The sequence below is a fragment of the Drosophila eugracilis genome, unplaced genomic scaffold, assembly GCF_018153835.1.
Source record: "Drosophila eugracilis isolate 14026-0451.02 unplaced genomic scaffold, ASM1815383v1 contig_1873, whole genome shotgun sequence".
NCBI classification, from domain to species: Eukaryota; Metazoa; Arthropoda; class Insecta; order Diptera; family Drosophilidae; genus Drosophila; species Drosophila eugracilis.
Window position 1 is genome coordinate 176738 of NW_024572725.1, and position 19105 is coordinate 195842.

Here is a 19105-nt window from a genome sequence, read left to right on the forward strand (position 1 = left end):
AGGGCCACGCCCACAAATAAACTTAGTCTGGGCGGAGATGCCGAGATGCTGTGATGATGACAATCATTCCCGCCGAAAAGTTGAAATCAATGTTGATGATCTCTAGGCCAGCTGAAAGTCCAAACTTTTGCATTGTTATCTATGGGACGTTTGGTGTGGCGGCATTTAGGGCGATGGCGGTAGTTGTGGAGGCGCCACAAAAATGTCCCCTTCGGAGGCTTCGATGAAATGGAAAATATAAACAAAATCATTTGTCAAAACATTTCGAAACAGCTCTGCAAACTCAGGATTGCTGTCCGAAAATCGATGCTCGCAGCCTTCGATTCGCACAAAAGGAGGCGTGTTGAAGAAGGAAGCGGAATTGGAAGCGGAAGGACGAGTGTAAGTTGCGTTGAGTAGCTGGAGGAGTTCTGGTGTCCATCACCAGTGTCCGAATACAGAGAAAATAAAGCCACAAATTTGAAACTGTTTAGCATGGAAAAAGTATATGGCTAGTAATTGGGTTTTTCAAGTTTATTTTTTAAAATGATTTGCCTATAGCGTCAAATTCATATTCCGAATATATAAGAGACTTTTATTTAATATTTACCAAATAATAGTATTTTGAATAAAGTAGTTTTTTGTTAAGTGTCTTTTTATTTTTAAAAATATACAAATTATGTTGGAAGGAAGTTTAAGCTCTTTTTGGAACTTCAAATGAAGAACAATCGTCTACCTTTCTTTTTTTGATATTAATTATATAATCATTCAAATATCATTAATATTTATTGTGTTTTAGAAATGGCATTTAAATGTGGCACATAAAAAGTGATATCATATCAAATAATTTTCTTCTTCTCTGTCCTGTTTACCAACTCCCTCAACTGATTGGTTAGTTTTTCGCTTTTTGCCTCAGTTCGACTTGGTTCCGTGATTAGTGATAAGGAGTGTATTCGTTTTTGTCCTGGTTTTCCTTTCTGTTTTCAGCTGTGCCGTTTGTGAGGTCTGTTTTTCAGTTTCCTTGGCTGGTTTGGTTCTGGTCCGAACATCGTTTGTCAAGCGATTTATTTCAATTATTGATGTTGATGCTGCCTTCTCCTGGTTATGGACCCAGTTAGATAAGGCAACTGTGATGTGTCCGAGCAAGTAAGTAAGTCCGTTTTGTGGGACATTTTTCAATTTAGTTTACTAGACTTAAACGGAAATTTAACTACAGCCTTAAAGTAGGCAACGAAACTGAGAAACACACACATCTACATCCAAATGAGAACAAACAAACACACACATGGACGGAGAGCGGCCAGCATATTTCCGCTTTATAATTATTATAATAACAATGGCAGAGGATTTGCCCGGCACATAATTAGTGAAATGTAAAAATTAATCAATTTCGTTATAACCCAATTATTGAAATTGCTAGCAACGCAATTAAGCCGCGTTTGCCCAAAAACGGTCAGTTGGCCACATTCAACGACCACTTGGTCCATGTCGGTAAGAGGACCGCCAATATAATAATAACAAAAGCAAACAGCAGCGATATGGGATCCGATTTGGGTCCAATGCGGGTGGAATATAGCTGCAACCATATCCATATCCATATGGCGAATATGCATACAAGTTTTTGGTGTGGTAAAATCAAGAGCGGCTGCTGGGTCCAGACAAATTTGCATTTGCATTTTGTGTGACAGTAAATAATCCAGAATGGATAAAGTTTTTCATTTGCATTATGACCAATGGCGTCCGAATAACCGACTTTGCCATGCTAAAGATTAAATGGCTATATGTTTGTGGAAATAGCTGAAAATGCCGAGAAATTTCTCTCCCTCTGAGCAGATTTTGCTAAAATTTGTCAGATTCTATGGCTCATTAGTGAATAAATACCTAAAATTGTGCTAAAAGAATTAAATGCCAAAAGAATAAATAGCCCGCATGATGTTTTCTTTGTCGACGTTGTCAGTGTAAAATATATAAAACAGATGTTTTTTTATCTTGGCATAACAAAAATGTAAATATATAATAATAAAAACAATGCGAAAACATTCTCGCTATTGTATATGACTAATAACTATTATAAGTGATACACAAATTTATGAAAACGTGCGAGTAAATGTGTGTCATTTAGTAAAAATAAAAAATAAATCAGCGTGTGTGCTCGTTTTAAAATAACTATATTTTGAAATAAATGCCATAGGAATAAATTGAATTATAAACAAAGTGCAATGTGCAATTAAATTCATTGACCCCAAAGTGAAAAGGCAAAAAGCATCGCACTTAAATTAAATATGCAAATGTCCGATCCATATTCGTGTTTAACAATGTGTCTATATAACTAAGTTAATGTATAATTTATGTGTAAAAAAATATGTGAATTTTGTTTGTCCCTCTGCCTGTTTCCCATTGCACAGAGTGGCTTTTTTATATATAAGTTTGGATATTGATGCGGATATATATAGTATATACATATATACATCAGTATTCTGTATTTGTGGCCACATAGGAGCTTATGTGCCGCTGAGAATGCAAATAGGTATTGAAAATATTCTGGAAGAAATGCAGCCGGCAGCGAACATTTCACAGTTGACTAAAATGTAAACACGAACAAATTCGAAAAACGAAAAATCATTTTCTAAATATAAACAGAGATTCTCAACAGAGCGCAATGCGGGAGGAAAATGAGCGAGAGTGGAAAAGTGCCGAGGGAAAAGCCGAGAGCAAAGACCACTGCATTGGTCATCCGTTTGATTTCAAGTGATTTTCAAATTCAATAGGCCGAGAATGTCAAAAAGTCGTTTCGAGAAAATGTTTAATGCTCTTCAAAAAAAATGAAAGTAAAAATTAAGAAAACTGGCCAGGAAATATAAAAATATGCTGAGGTAGAAAATGAAAACTTTTTGACTTTTAAAAGACTTTAAAATCTGTAATTTACCAACTTGATTAAAACATTAAGTAAAGAATTACTAAATTGTGGATTCAATTAGTAACAAATCTACATATTAAGCATTTCTAATAAGTTAAATAAGTAAGAGCAAACATTCCCAAAATGTATTAAAAATAATTTCAAAAATAAACCCAAATATTTCCCTATCAATGCTCAATTGACAGATCCCCGGCGCGGGTAAAGTGTATGAATCCGTGTATAAATAAATTGTGTGTAGGTTTTCCCCGTTCGAACGGCAACAGCTGCACAGCTTTTGGAAAACTGGGAAAGCCACTCGCGAGTTTTCCACTGGCGGCGATCAGTGAGCGAGAGTGCGTCGTCGAGCGAAGACACGGAACCCAGAAAATCTGAAACCCAGAGGAAAAAACAGAAAATCGAATCCGGCGGAGGAAGAACCAACGGGAAAGCTGTAGCCAAGTGAAAGTGTGAGGAGATATTTATAGAAAGCCACGACGCAGACATATATACGTAGAATATCCAAGCAGCGGATAAATATATAGGCCGTATATAGGCAGCCCGTGAGATACACACCCGGAGAGTCGGACACCAGGATGACGGACGTGCCGGAGCCCGTGCGCAAGTGCGCCAACCTGTTGAAGGGCACAAAGAGTGACACTGAAAAATTCGCTGCCCTCTTTATGGTCACCAAGTTGGTGAAGGGCAAGGACTGCAATGCTGCGGGCAAGAAACTGCTCTTCGAGGCCATTGGATTCCCCTTCCTAAAGAAACTGTTGGTCTCCAAGGATCTTCCCAATGATTGCCCACCATTGGTTTACAAAAGTGTAGCCCTCTCGATCCTCACTTGCTTCTGCCAGGAGGAGGAGTTAGCCACCCACAAGGACATCATCGATGCCATACCCACTCTCTTGGAAATCGTCGAGCAGGCCGACGACGAGGACTACGAGGATAATCTGATTGTGGTCAGCGAGGCGTACAGTTGCCTCAAGAGCATCGCCAGCCATGAACCAGGTCAGCAGGCCCTCCTGGCCACCGGAGCGATCCCGAAAATGTCCCAGATCTACTCCGCCCAGAGTTTCCAGACCGATGAGGCACTGCATCTGATTGTTCTGCTCGTGAAGCAATTTGGCGTGCTCTCTTGGCCCGAGGATCCCACTGCCTTCCACGCCTTGATCCAGAGGATTGCCTTGGATATGGAAACCGATGACACGGAGAGGAAGTACGAACTCTGCCGGATTCTGGCTGATATCCTTATCACCTGCCGTCGTGAGATCGTGATCAATTCTCTGGAGGGGCAAATCTGGCCAGAGAGCTTGTTCAAGGGCTGTGGAGATATTCTGAAGGCAAAGATTGGACCCAAGCAAAGGGATCCTGCTCTGCATCTGATTGCCACCACTCTGCAGGTGCTGGGAATCCAGTGGGCCTTCATGGACGAACAGAAAACGTTCTTCCTGCAGCTCCTCCAACTAGGAGCCATTGAGGTGCGCATGCAAATGGATGAGAAAAAACTGGAGACCACCTTCAAGCAGGCGGATCTGCTCACCTGCTGCTTCTCCATCCTGGAGTATTGCATTGAGTATATGGCAACGGATCAGTTGGATCTGGAACCCAAGGAGAAACAAACCACATACACGGCACTGAAGGGAGCTTTCAACCAGATTCTGGCTGTTTTGACCAGAGTCAGCCAGGATAAGATCAAGGACAGTGCCAATCCTAGGGATAAGAAGTTTGTATTTGCCATCGTGAAGGTTCTATCCGCTTGGTTGGCCCAGGAGACGACTGCCATGAGACCGGCCATCTACAAACTTCTGCCTTTCATGCTCAAGGTGGCCAATGAGAGCTTCCAAGAGCTGAAGGCCTGGAGAGCAGGTCCCAGGGAGGGTGAACCCCCCATTGATGTTCTGAGGATCATGCTGCCTGCTCTGTGCCACTTTGCCGTGGAGGAGGAGGCCAGGAGGGTTCTCTTTACCCACAAACAGGATGAGGTTCTCTTGGAGTCGCTGGAATTCTACTTCAGCATTGCTCACTGGAAGCGGCCGCCAATTCCACGCGCTGAACGTTTAAAGAGAATGAATGAGCCCGATCCGGTTCCAACGCCCGAACAGCAGGCAGAGATGAAGGTGGCCAGGAGTGCCATTGTCGCCCTTTGCAACATCCTGATGAACTTTACCGTTCTGGAACCCAAGAAGGCTGAAGATGGAGCAACCTTTGCCAATCTGCTGAAGTTCGTGGTCGAGAATCTGCCCGAGTTGAAGGACACCCCCGATAACCTGGTAATCCATGGTAACCTGGCTGTCCTGGGCTTGTTGTTGCTAAAGCAGCAGTCCAAGAAGGTGAAGCAGAACGACTTCTCCATTTGTCGCTACATCCAGGCCACCATCCGTTTCCTTTGGGATGCCTACAACATCGACGAAAGTAACGATCCCACTGCTTTGGTGGTGTCCATCGCCTACAAGGGCTATTGGTCGGATCTGTCGGAGTTGTGGTTCCTGGGAATGCAGACCATGTGTGGAGTTTTACCTCTGGTGCCCTGGCTCTCCGAATTCGCCCTGGAATCCGGCTGGGCAGAGGGTATTGTAAAGACCCTCAAGAAGGTAAAGATTGGCACCCTGCCACCCAATGTGAAATCCGCCTATGAGGACTTCCTGTCCCAACTGGTGGATGTCAATGGCGATGTCCAGGCCGTGCTCAAGAAGGCCGATGCCCTGCGCGTCTGCCGCAATCACAGGATGATGGATCTGGGCAAGAAGCTCTTCGGCGACTAAGCTAAACTTTCTCCTTTCTTTCTAGAGGCATTTTTTGTGTGTGATTTGTGAACAAGCGAAAAATGGGAAATATTTTGTATGGATTTTATTCTATTTTATATGCTCTATTTTAATGACTAAATACCTAAAATTATTAAAAATAAATACAACCAGTTTTTAAAAATACAGACTCGTACATCCGGACATAAATTTCGTTTTCAGTTTTGAGTTTTTCGTTTTTTTCGTCGAGTTTTCCCTCTCATCAAAATGTTTTGCCATTCATTTGGATTTAGATTCGGATTCGTTTTCGTTTGTTCAGGAAAACTCGACGGAATAAGTTGAAACTTTTGCTTGTTTCCATTTTTGTTGCTGTTCGTTTTATTTTCGAACAAAAGCAATATGTACAGGGGGAAAACACGTCACATTCTCCTATACATATGTATATGTGTTTTGTAGACTAACAAATAAAATAGTGGCGTGAAACAGCGATGACGAGTGCAAAGGCTGACCGAAAATAATACTAATAATAAGTGAAATTTAATTAAAAACATGCAGCTAAACTTTTTCAACCAAAACACGGAGCGGAAGCAGGGAATTAATAATGTGCTGACGTGGAGAGACAACTTTTTGGCTTATACCCGTATGCAGCTGTGGACTGTGGGAAATGCATGTTACATTTTTGGGGACAACTTGCTCCGTGGGTAAGTTAGTTGGTCCAACATAACGCTGAAAATTAAACATTGTAGGTGAATCTAGATTTGGTTAATTAAAATTACAGTACTTATAACATTTTATTTATTGAAAAATGTAGATTCAAGTCTAGTTTCAGTATCAAGTATTAACTGAGCCTTGAAAGCAGTGATTAAATTTAAACATCATTGTCCTCCGTTTAATCCCATTTATTTGATTTAAAGCTGGCAATAATGGGACAAAAAAAAAGTAAATATTATCACACTCAATAATAATTCCTTTTCATTATTTTTAAATTTCCATTCGCATTCTTTATATCATTTTTTTGCTGCATTTTTGTTCTGATTTTTTAACCTTTCATTAATACAAGGACATATTTTAAATAACTTAAAACCCATCACTTCATTATGTATAAAATATATATTTTTATAGGCGATTAGTATATTGGATAGGTGTTTTTATGGTTGTTGTTAAAGAGCTTATCGGCTAGCTTTCAGATTTGGGCTGAATATACCAAGAACATATCCTTATCCGAGCGGATTTCGCCCCGCTGAGAGATGCTAAATTGCTTGTTAGCAATGAATGAAAATAGAGCCGCAGAAGATGTTGGGGCAGCAGCTGCTAACCAAGGCAAAAGCCGGGCATAAATCTCCAATAAATCTTAAATACATATTGCGCCGCCTCTCCACTCCAGCTCCATTTCTGGCCCAAGGAATACATATTATGCGAGAAGTATCGCTCAATCGTGCTATCTGCCACTATGGGAGTCCTCCGCCCGCCCAACACCTGCCAGCCATTTCTCTTCTATATCTGCGAAAGTGGAAGTTCAAATGGGCGTGGGTGGGGTTTTATTACGATATAATATTTTATTGTGTACCTTTAGATGTTTGGATATTTGGCAGCTCGCTACATTTGAGTTTTCAACCTTTTTTCGGCCAGCAGCCCACTTTTTCTGGTTCACCGTCCACAGAATGAATGTGTAAATTTGCCTGAGCCGTTTGTTGTGTTTTGTCACCGGAATTGCTTAGCTGTGCCGATTCCTGGGTATTCATGGGTATTCCAGAGAGGAATAAAGGGGTGAGTTGGTGACCCAGGCAGTGGCTTTGGATTTTCGGCTATTTGTGCATTTGACAAAGGTAATAAAAAGGGGCCTTTGGCTTTTGAAGCGCCGTCGTCGCCTGCTTGTTGATTTTGTTGCTCTGTTTTGTTTGTTCAGCTCAAAGCTATAAAATATATACAAATATATACAATATATATATATATATATTTGTATGGGAAAATGTATTTTTATTTTATTTTGTTGCTGTTTGTTTACCTCATTTTTTGGGCGAGCAAACATGCGCTGGCATTTTTCGTTTCTGTTTGTGTTCTGTTGGCTTAAATGTGTTTGCTTCTAATTAAAATTAAAAGGTTTTTGTGGCTAACAACTGCGTGGAAGGAATCACCAAATGTCAAGTAGATATCTATAACTTAAAGTCCCGGTTCAAGGTGCAATTCTGGTGCATCGCCCTCAATGATCCATTAATTTAGCCAGTGAAGTCCTCAATCAGCCGAGAGAGAACGCAGACGAGCTCTGGAAAAAATTAGAGCTCATGTGCTCATGGCACTGGATTCAAGAGGTTGTTGCAGCAACAAGTTGAAGCCACCTTGATTGCAATTAGTAGCATTCTCCGACTTTGTTGCCACCTTAATGAAATGAAAACAAAGTTGAAAAAAGGTAATGAAACGGCGCAGCCAGGAGAAATCCAAGACAAGTCCCCACTTCATGGCAACGTTTCGAGGACGACTCGCTGACAAGGATCCCCGTCCACAATGTCAACTTCTTAAGTTGTAAGTTTTGTGCTTTGTTTTGTGGCAATGGGTTAAGTATATCTACAGCTGCTGTGGGTTTAATAAATAATTTGCAAGATTTACAAAAATAGATTATTTTATAATGCCTAACTAATTTTTCAGTTCTGGTCTTAAATACTAGATTGCTGCTTAATTTAGTTTGCTAATTAGCCTTAAGCCTTATTAATAGTTTGTAATTCCTTTAAAAAAAACATTTTATTGAGATAATATTCTATTCCTACAAACTTTCTCAATACGTTTTCGAAGTAAAAGCAAATTTCATAAGCTTTGAATTTTATTTAGCTTTTGGTAAATCGTATAAATATACGAAAGTAGCTGATGTAGAAGGATCATCGGAGGTGTTTATGCAGAAGGAGTTCGAACCATTTAACCTTCCTGCTTAACATCCAATAACAATATCAGCGACTTCATGCGATTTTGATTGCCAGATTCAATTGCCACTTGTTGGTGCAAGCATCGCCCCGCAGCAGAAGCAATTGCTTAAAGTGAAAAGGGTGCGGATGATGCACGCACAGATGCGCACCCCAAACAAAGCTCTGACTTCTGGGATTCCACCCCAGGCAATAATAATGCGAAATAAAGTAAATGCTGCTCACAAATTTCCAATTGAAGTAAATGGTCGATGAGGGGGTGTGGATGCGGATGGCCGTAAAGGAATGCTCTTAACACCTTTTGTCCAACTGGTTAGCTGGCCGAAGGGGAATTGGTCCGCCGCTTGATGTCTTGAAGAATTTGGAGTCCCACAACAAATTAAAATTAATGCAGAGCTCGTGGACATCGTGGAATCGTGGTAGCTGTGGCAGATGTTGCACTCGAAACTGGGCAAGTCATAAATTATTCAGGACACTTGTCAGCTCCAACTGGCAAGCATCAGGCCCAGAGCTCAGTTGCCTCTCGCAGAGGCAACATATGCCGCTGAAGGAGACGACTTCAAACTTAATCCCGAATAGATATCGGATGGGTTAACTTAAGTTAAGCAAATTTAATTTGATCACAAATTTAAGCCATGACCTTGGCGGAAAACGAAAGGCATGTCGGCAAATTTTATAATCCCCCATAAATTGTGTGCGCCTCATTGAACTTGGATTATCGCTTTCGGTCAGCAGAAGCTTCCCATCATATTTACCAGTGGGTGTTTTTCTTTTTTGGCTTTTTGGACGGGGGTTTCTTTTATTATTTCGGGTGTTGGTAATTAAATTTGTCATCACGCTCAGCTGGCAATTGGTCGTGGGTCAACGGTCATAAAAACTGACGCCCAAAAGTAGGCAACGCTCTAAAGAGCCAACGAAAGCGAATTTCACCAACGAAGAGTCCTCTCTCTTTGACTTTCTCTTTGGTTTATATTTTCGGAGGAGGAAGAAGCTTTTGTCCCAAAGCTTGTTTTGCATATTGCAAAGCTCTCCATTTGATTTTGATTCTGTTTCTGTTATTTTATTTCCTTCTTTTGGTCGCTGTTAATGATGCGTTAAATTTAAATGGCCATAACAATTAACGATAATTGCTTTTTAAGTTATTATCTATAAGGTTATTTAGAGTTGGGCAGAGGAATTTGAAATATTTACATAGTTATGAATGCCATTATGCTTACAGTAATAGCTGCTATTACCCCTTAGGCCATGATATATCTTAATCAGAATTTGTGAAAGCAGTAGTTTCATTTTGGCCCAGGAGGCCACCCAGTAGGTGCACTTGTTGCCTTTCAATAAATAATTTTTATTACAGTTTCGGTGGGTTTTGAGGTGGCAGAACTAAAACTAAACCCCCAACGCAAAACAAGGATTAAATTACCTAGCAATCGAAGTTGAAAACAAAACGAAACGATTGCAGTTTTTTGCCGTGGAGTGGAGAGTGAGGAGTGCTGGTAGTCCTTCGGCAACATTTATGAAACATTTTCCCCCATTGCTTTTCCGGAATTCATTTCAATTCAATTGCCCGCCCACGCTGCGTATACGTAACACAATAAATTATCAAGGTACCCAAAAAGTCCGCTCGATGGAGGGGCTCAATTTCAGAAGGGGTTGGGTAGAGGGGCACTTGGCTGTGGTTCTCCACCCTTCAAAAGGCAGCGTCAAAGGTTAGTTTATGCCTCCATCCAATTCAAAACACAATAAATACTGCAAGTGGGCGTCGGTTCTGTTTGTTTGCCAGCTCTGTGCTCTTCGATATCAACAAGAAATTCAAATAAATGCATTTTAATGCCAGCTGCCTTAGCCGAGTGTGGACGCTTTAAAAGCTTTCAAATAGAATAATTTATTTCCCTCTCTGGAGGCGATTCTGTAACGTGGGCGTGGTAGGCGGTGGGTTGATGTTGGGCGTGGGAACGGGTCTGGAAATGGGAGGTGATGGTGGATGGTGGAGGCACACCATCGATATCGCCGTACATTGATGTGTTAATTGCCGCAATTCCAAGGAGGCCAAGGAAACAGGCAATCAGATAAGCCAGGGTTGCCTACAGCTCAGCGGATGAATATTAATTTCATTATTTGATCAAACACATATTGTTAAATCTATTAGTTTATCGTCCGCTTAGTAAGTAGTCTAATATTCATTAGTCTTTTATATCTAAGGAAAGCCTTAGGGCCTGTCAACCCTAAAGGCAATTTCCTTTGCCTTGCATGCACCATCACCCCCAATAATTCTTACACATTTTGTGTAAAAGTATTTTCCTTTCCCCATTTTTTTTTTTGCTTCTCTCGCCTTCCTGAAACAATGCATTTTATCTCGGCTCTTACACATTTTATTTTTACTCTTTTCCATTCAGCTTTGACATAAGAACACACACACTCACACCCACATACACAGTTTAACGTGGAAACGCACATGGAAGCAGAAGCTGAGAGTCTTGCATTTTGGGGTGGACCAAATGGTAATTCAGATGGCCAGGAAGGAATATTATTTAAAAAAGTCATTTGGAACTTATGTGATAAATATTTATTGCATTAATTTGGAAACTAATCAGAATAGATGAACGTTTAATGTATTTTTTTCAAATTATGAAAGTAACACAATTATTGGTACTTAAGGGAAGTCTACGAGTTGAAGAACTTTCAGTTGAAACTAACAATCCAACGTAGTTATTAGCAGAAATCAATTAAAAAAAGTAGTGTAATTTAAGCTATGAAATATATTTCCTATTCTGTGCCACCCTTAGAAGACAACCTATTGGCAATCCGCCTGCCACCCCTACATTTCCCGCCACCTTGGTCTCAGAATGCAAGCCAGTATGCATGTCTACACTAGATACGATACTACAACTAAATACTTAATTTTGCTCTTTGCCGTTGCCTTTGATTCTTTTAATTTTCCATAGCATAAGGGACGTTGGATGGGGCCACTAATACAGATGCCTACCTCGTCTGGCAGTACTTACGGCCTACGCACGCACACATTTACAATGGGCAAGGGGTATCCAAGGGGGAGGGGGTGGTATTTTGGAGGCGGGGTGTCTGGCTGCCTGGAAGACAGCTGTTTGTAGCAATGGGTTCGATGCGACTGCAGAATAAGTCGGTCTTTCAACGCCAGCGGACGTTGTTTGTGCCTTAATTTTCATACCCCTGAACGAAATATTACTCATACGCCGCGTGGCGCGATCACTGGCGATGCGGAAGTGAAATTGTTTTCTGATTGAAATGTAAATAAGCAAAGCCTGCCAAAACAAATATCGTGTTTATCATCGAAAATATGTGAAAGTGCTGGCCGCTGATTGACGCAGGCATCGAAATCGAAAATGCATTGCAGCCGTGACGTCTCTTTTAATAAATCAGCTCTGAGAATGTGCATTTTCTAATTTCACTAAAATATCAATTTGAAATGAAACTCTCACAAGAATAATTTAATGGCCTTACGCTGGGCGTTCCACTTTTATAAACATTGGGTTTTAAATTACCGACAAAATACAGTATTTCAAAAGTAAATCGAGAGAAAGAAACAAGCCATCTTGAACTGTTGACGAGCTGCCATTAAGTGCACAGTGGTTGAGATATCTTAGCAAATGGGTAGAAAAATATCAGATTCAAATTGAAAAATAGATATATTTCTTTGTTTAAATATCTTTATATTAAATTATGAAAGAGAACAACAAATTAGTTTGCGACATAACTCAAAATGCAACAGTTCTAGCTTAGTTTAACCTTCAGACAGCCGACCATCGATATGTTATTTTCAAGAAAGCAAAACTCTGGCCTTTTGTGTATCATTCATTGACGGGTTCGATTGTTTAGTCAGATGTTTTAAATAAATTACACATGCTATTAGGTAAACAAGCATTCGGCATTGGAGCAACCCAAGCAATTAGACATTTAAGACCATTGAAAATCGTTTTTGAATTTCTCAAATTAACTGAACGATAAAACAATTCTATTACTTGAGTCCACACACCCTTCTAGAATGCAGATGAATGTTTTCAAAATGGCTAAATTCTTGTTTGACACATTCTGACATAATGCTTTGGGAGCAAGACAGCTTCAGTGCTAATGAATGATTTATTGAGTGGGCTTCGCTCTGGATTTCTGAATATTTATTTCACATAATAGGAACTGTTATCTTGGCGACTTTACAAACATTATTTTATGCCTCTTGGGGCAACGTGTGTAGGTGTTCTATTCGAATTTTGGATTTTCATTGAATTCTCAGTTCGATTTTCATTCCCTAATGCTAATGTAGAAATCGCAGAATGCCCCCGAAGGGCAGCCAGGTAATATTTATCTCCAGTCCGCCCCCAATGAGCTCACATTTAATACGTGGTCGGAGGTAAACACGCACACGAATCGTATCTGCCGACATGTCTAATAGGAAATTGGCCAGAAGCGGCTAACTATTTGAGTTTCCCTCTGTTCCTCGGATCTGGTCGGGGGGTATCGTAATACTAGAACGCCCGGACTTGTATAAAATAAACAGGCGAAGGCACAATAAATTGAGGCAAACTTATTTGTGTGTGTGCCCGAGCAACAAAAGTACAAGAAAATACAAATATCGAACACAATGGAAACAATAATGTGCGAAACGATTGGAAATGCGCCACAGTCGCTGACGCTGTCTCCACCGACGTTGCCCTCTCTTGCCTTGTCTCAGTCTCGGTCTCTGTCTATATCTCAATATCTCTGGCCCAGTCCGGTCAGCGTCCGATTCTCAGTCAGAAGCAGCCGGCTAGCCGGAGGGCCCACAACAAGTCGCAGGCGGGAAAAGGCAATCGATTGGAATTATCGAAATAATCGTTTCGAATTTTAAAGGTCTTACGGGTTAAATATTTGTCCTGAGAATCAGACGACTAGATTGAAAGATCAATTCTAAAGTGCGATCGGTAAACCAATCAATAGAAATGATAAACGTAATCATAACATTCTATCGGTGAATGGAAGTCAGTTTAGAAACCTATCGATGTTAAATTTTATTTAATTTCTGTATGTAATATTCAGAGTTGATTGTCAGTGAAATTGACATAACGTCTATATCCTTATGTGATACGTCGGTGTGTGTTACCTTAAGAATCAGAAAAATAAAAATCGATAAAATATCGAAAAAATCGATCAAATTGAATCATATATTTCAAAAACCTTTCTGTGCCGAAATAAATTCAAGTTTTGTGTTTATGCGAAGGAGTCAGTGACATGATTTTTTATTCATAGTCTTTGAGGTCAAATACCTGTGTCAAAATGTGAGGAATCTAAAAGAGTGCCTTAATTTCCGATTTAATATGTTAAACTAAAATAACAAATATTTGTACGAGAATAGTGAAATTTTCATCAGATCGATAACCATTTTCCTTTTATTTTTCGTTCTCGAACAGTATCCAAGTGTGCGGCGAACGTGCTGAGTTTTCGAAAACACCTTTGCCTGGCATCCAGGCAGGTGACAAGTGTTAAAGTGCAATGTGCTAATTATGTCACACGGGGCGTATGCGTGCTGTTGAAAGCCAATAGCAAGTGAAAGCCAAAGTAAAAGGCGCAAAACGGGAAGTGGAAAATAGAAAAGCAAAAGGTGGCTAAGGAAAAGGTCTAAACGGCCATTCCATACTTGTTGAATTATTAGCTCTTTGTGAGTGTGTGTGTGTGTGTGTGTGACTGTGCGCGATTGTGGAAACAAACAAATGTCAACTGCCAATGCCCCGAGAGAGAATGTAACGGGGAGAATGTGAAAAACACAAGCGAAATCGGAAACCGGGGAAAACGAAAATGAAGTGTCAGCGTTTTGGGATGAAATTATCAATTGGCCAAGCTGCTGCTGAAATGTGATTTATCCACCTGCCTGCGGGTGAGGTGTTCTCCAAGTGCTGTTTAGTGTGTGTGTGTGTGTGTGAGTGCGTGTGTACGTGTAGAAAACAAAGGGAAATAATGTCATGCATTGGCTCGACGGCATTTCTTTGGATGACAATTTAATTAGCGGACGCGCCAGCGGCAGCAACGGCGACAACAGCGACGGCAATCAGCGGAAATCAACGCAGTCGAGCTCATCGCCCACCAAAGCAAGTAGGTTGCACCACAGTGCCAGAGTGCTACACAGTGCCACAGCGCACCGCAGCACCGCAGTATGTACATACATCCACAAGCTTTAATTTGTTGGCGTGACCCACCCGAGCGTGTTTATTTGGCTTAGAGCGAGAGGAAAGCGTAAACTATCCATGTAATCTATATCCCCAAGGAGTGCCAGTTGGAACTTGGTTAGGTTGATGTAATCAGAAGCTAGTAGGAAGTTAAATGCAGGAGTCTCCTAAATTTCCTTTTTGAAGAGCAAACTTCTATGATTGCTTAACTAATAATAGCCATCTATGGCGCTAAACAAAAAATCACCAATTTGTGAAAGTGATAGACTAATAATTTAGAAATTATTGGACATATATTTTAATTGCATTCTCACAGTTAAAGAGCAATATAATGGCAGCAGCACTCAATTAAATTCAATCAATTTATCATTATTTAACAAAATAATGTAGGGACCATTAGTTCTTAAGAGATTAAAATCAATTTTTAAAACTTCAGTTTAAGTAAAACAAAGAAGATTAGTTTGATGTATGCTAAGTCTTATTTTAACAAAGGTTAACAGCTTAAAAGTCAATCCACAATTGGCAGTTCCTATTCTGGATAAATTCTCTTTATTCATAATCTAATAAAATAAAATAATTGGCCTGGTGCGAAATAGATACTGCCTTTATTTATGAGATTTCCTTTGGCTTCAATGTATTTATACTCGTATAGTGAGTGAATAAAACTGGTTTAAAAAATATACGTGAAACGCAATAATAAATGAAAACAGAATTTTTGTTGCCACAGACAAATGCATTTTGAATTGCCATGAACAGCCATTTGCTAAAAAGAATTGCAACGAGAGACGTGCGGCAAGGAGAATGCAAAAGTATATTCGGGTCAAAGCGAAAAAAAGCACTATCTGAAAAATATATTCCAATTAGGCCATAAAATATACTTGAAAACGATTTTACCCAATTACCCGATTTACTCAGCCTGCTGCCATCAGCGGGAGTCCAGCCAAATTTGTCTTTGGCCGAGCGGGGAAAATGGTATTAAAGTAAGGAGGCGGGGAAAATGGATTGTATTCATTTTTAATTGGCCAGCAAATTATTTCAGCTATATAGATTTCAAGCCCACGCCCGCGTGTGTTTATCCGCGGCTTGCTCATAATTCAGTTTCAATTATTAAAAACATATTCATCATTTAGTCCGAGCAATTAGCGATGAATGAAAGGCAAATAGAAGAATCGTTTGTACATCATTCCCGTTTCGATTTTATGCGGATGTGGCTCATTGAACTTGTTTGTGGGTGTTTTTAAAAATATACTTCATGAATCGATTCGGGCGTTAGGCTAACGATTACCCCAGCAAACTTGTGGGGGCAATTAAATCGGTCTCGCTTCCGTTACCTTGATCGTCCATCGATCATACACCAGGAATGGCCGCATTGATCCAAATTTTCCGCTCGCTATTCACCCAATATCCCATATTCCGCAAGCTTTCAATTAGCACGGCCGGATCGAAATTGCTTGACGCATTGATTTTATTTTGGAAATAATTCGTGGCAACAACAAATTGCAAAGTGCTGGCCCCTGTAAATCTCAGCAAAGGCGGCAAAAGGCCGGCATATGGCAATTTAATTTGTAATTTATTGTTTACACATTCCCGTTGTTGCTTTCGTTTTGTATCGCAGCGTTTCTTTGCCACGTCCAAACATTACAACTTGTGGCATGTTGCTGAAAATAGACACAAGTCTCTCACCTCTTTGGAACGACTGCGGATGACCCAGTAATGCCACGGAGCAGCAGCTCATTTGTCAGCATGGAAATCTCGAGAATCTAAATTAGTTGTTGAGACTTATTATTGTGGGGAAATTATTACACAGAAAAACGAATAAATGTCTGTTTTGTTTGAGGGACTAACTTTGATATCTGAAAGTCTATCGTCTCCATATAAGCAGATTTACTACAATTTACATTGATAGTAAGATTGCCTATAAAATGTTTATATCTTTCATTCAAATTACTCTTTTACGATCATCTGCTTTATAGAGTAGTCTTTTATTAGGTAATCCTAAATATATTTTCCTTTCTGTCAGTGAAAACGCGTTTGTATTTTTAGTTTGATCTTTTAATAAGAAATTATGTTAATAATAATATGAATTTTTCTTCAAAGTGAATTAGATGGTTTTCATTACTATTTAATAGAAAAATTAATACATTTTACATTTCATTGAAGGTAATATTTTTAAGGAGTGCCGCCCGTCACCTTTCTCCCAGAAAAAATGTAAAACGGTTTTTCATTTTAATGCCTGTTTCGATTAGTATTTGAAGGCTCTTGCAGGTCATTAAATACGTTTATTTATTGATTAAACGAAAGCCTCTTAAGACCGCGGAAAGACCAATAAAATTAAAAACACAATGGGCCATAAGAGTAAACCGCTGTCCCCCCTTTCCTGCCGCACTTCAACCAGTGATTTAGAAAATTCATATGCCGGCCATTAGAAACTTTAACTGCTGCGGTCACACATCAAACTCGAAAGTTGTGCCCAACGAGTACAGGCACATAATGTGTATTTATGAAATCGTTCGGAAGATCCTCTCCTGACAGACATGGAAGTGCCACCAGGAGGCACACTGCCCCATAATAGAACCATAAACTGCAACAGGCGGCGGCAGAAATAGACAGAAACTTGTTCATTTTTCTTATTTGTCCGACAGTTTGCCTGTGCATTTTGTTTACTCGCCCCTGTCTCACGCATCATTTATTTTCTCTCTCTGTATCCCAGTGTGTTCCCCTATTTCTCTCACATTTTTCTTGTTCTTTTTGGGCTCTAGTCTAGCCGGCACAGTGCTGATCTTTATTATGCGGACGATTAGGATTTGTAAGTTATTTATGTATTTTTTATCCCTATTAAAAGGTTAAATAGATTTTTGATTTATACTCCTAGAGGTTGAACTTGCTTTTATATAGATAAATGATTTATTTGAGGATTATAAATATTTAATTAATATTTAATGTTCAAACCTCTATAAGTTTAGCTATTTACATAAAGGCTATATCAATTATTCTAAAGGGGTAAAGTAAAACCATTTATGATACTCGAAATACCTAAGTTCTCGGCCAACGTTAGCTATATACTTTTCCTATTCATCTTTATTTATAATAAAATATCAAGACAAGGCATAGTTCACCACAATTAAATAAAGTTATTTCCCCTTTAACAAAATTTAATTGTTTTATTCCCCATCAAGAATTCAAATTCAGCATTTGGAATTTTGTAAACAGCAACGGTTCCGAGGAAAACCAATCCATTTCTATTACCAGTGAACATATTTATGAGAGGCACTGTCTGCAGACGGTTTAGTAGCTCACGCACATTCCGTCAGTTTATTGGCATGCCGTATGCTGGCCCGCTCGAATGCACCGCCCCCCGTTCCCGTTATCCACCCTCTGCCCCCAAAGCTAACACACACACACATAGGAGAAACAACAAATAAACTGTGGCTACGCAAAATATTTAACACGAAAACGCAGAATACACAAAATCCAATGGTGAAGCCAAGTGGTTGCAGTTCCCAGTCGCGTGCCTCGCAGGCCACATCGTATCTGAATCCGCAGTCGAATCCGTCCGTGGCAAGTATCTTCAATCCGGGGCAGTGCGTATCTCTTTGTCACCTCTTGCAACGGTGCGTGGGTGTCGTGGCAAATATCCAGATATCTTCTCCAGAAATATAAATATATATATATGTGTCCAAAAGTGCAGATGTAGTCACCTGGCCATCATCTTTAACGCCAGATAATGCTCAAGTGGTCGAAATGAATTACCATAAAACGAATTGATTTTTTAATGCGCGGCTGGTTAATTGCGGATTGTCGGTGGTCATAATTCTCGCCTCAAAATAGCTTTTCATAAAAGTTAACACAAATATTTATGAGTTCTTATTACGATACTGAGTAAGTTTATAAATGAAATAAATTCACTCACTCTCTCTCTCTCTTTGTTTTGTATATAAATTTGCGGAATTCGCAAATTCAATCATAACTCTGCAGTTTATCTTCCTTCAATTGGCATCTTTTGAATGGAATTAAAACGTGTCTGCAATATCTTTTCGGAATCTTTAGAGAATCTGTTACCTTGTTAAATTTACGATCCCCGGCCATAAATTAGCTGAAAGGAATATATACAAATATATATATATATATTCCATTATATAGGGTCCTGTGTGCCAGTTATGTAATGGACAAAGAAAATCCTTTCAATGCTACCCGAGAGAAAAAGTCTCCAAGAGGGTGGTAAGGGTGGAATGGGTGGGCTGGATGGAATGGCTAAGGGGTAGGCTGTCAAGGAGTGAGGCTGAATTGTAACACATGTAAATATTAATGAAGGATGACAATGTGTACTTGACAACTTAATCGATAAATCAATTGCCTTGCCAGATAATGCTTCACCCCTTTTGAATAAAAAAAATGTGTGCTCCGCTA

At 39.8% G+C, this 19105-nt stretch overlaps 1 protein-coding gene across 1 annotated transcript; it reads left to right on the plus strand.

The window, feature by feature from the left end:
* Positions 1–3200: 3200 nt before the first annotated feature.
* On the plus strand, positions 3201–5805 carry LOC108116144 (neurochondrin homolog). Its single transcript, XM_017227880.2, has one exon. It carries the CDS (start codon positions 3469–3471, stop codon positions 5638–5640), a length of 2172 nt encoding a protein of 723 aa, XP_017083369.2. The 5' UTR covers positions 3201–3468; the 3' UTR covers positions 5641–5805.
* The last annotated feature ends 13300 nt before the right edge of the window (positions 5806–19105 follow it).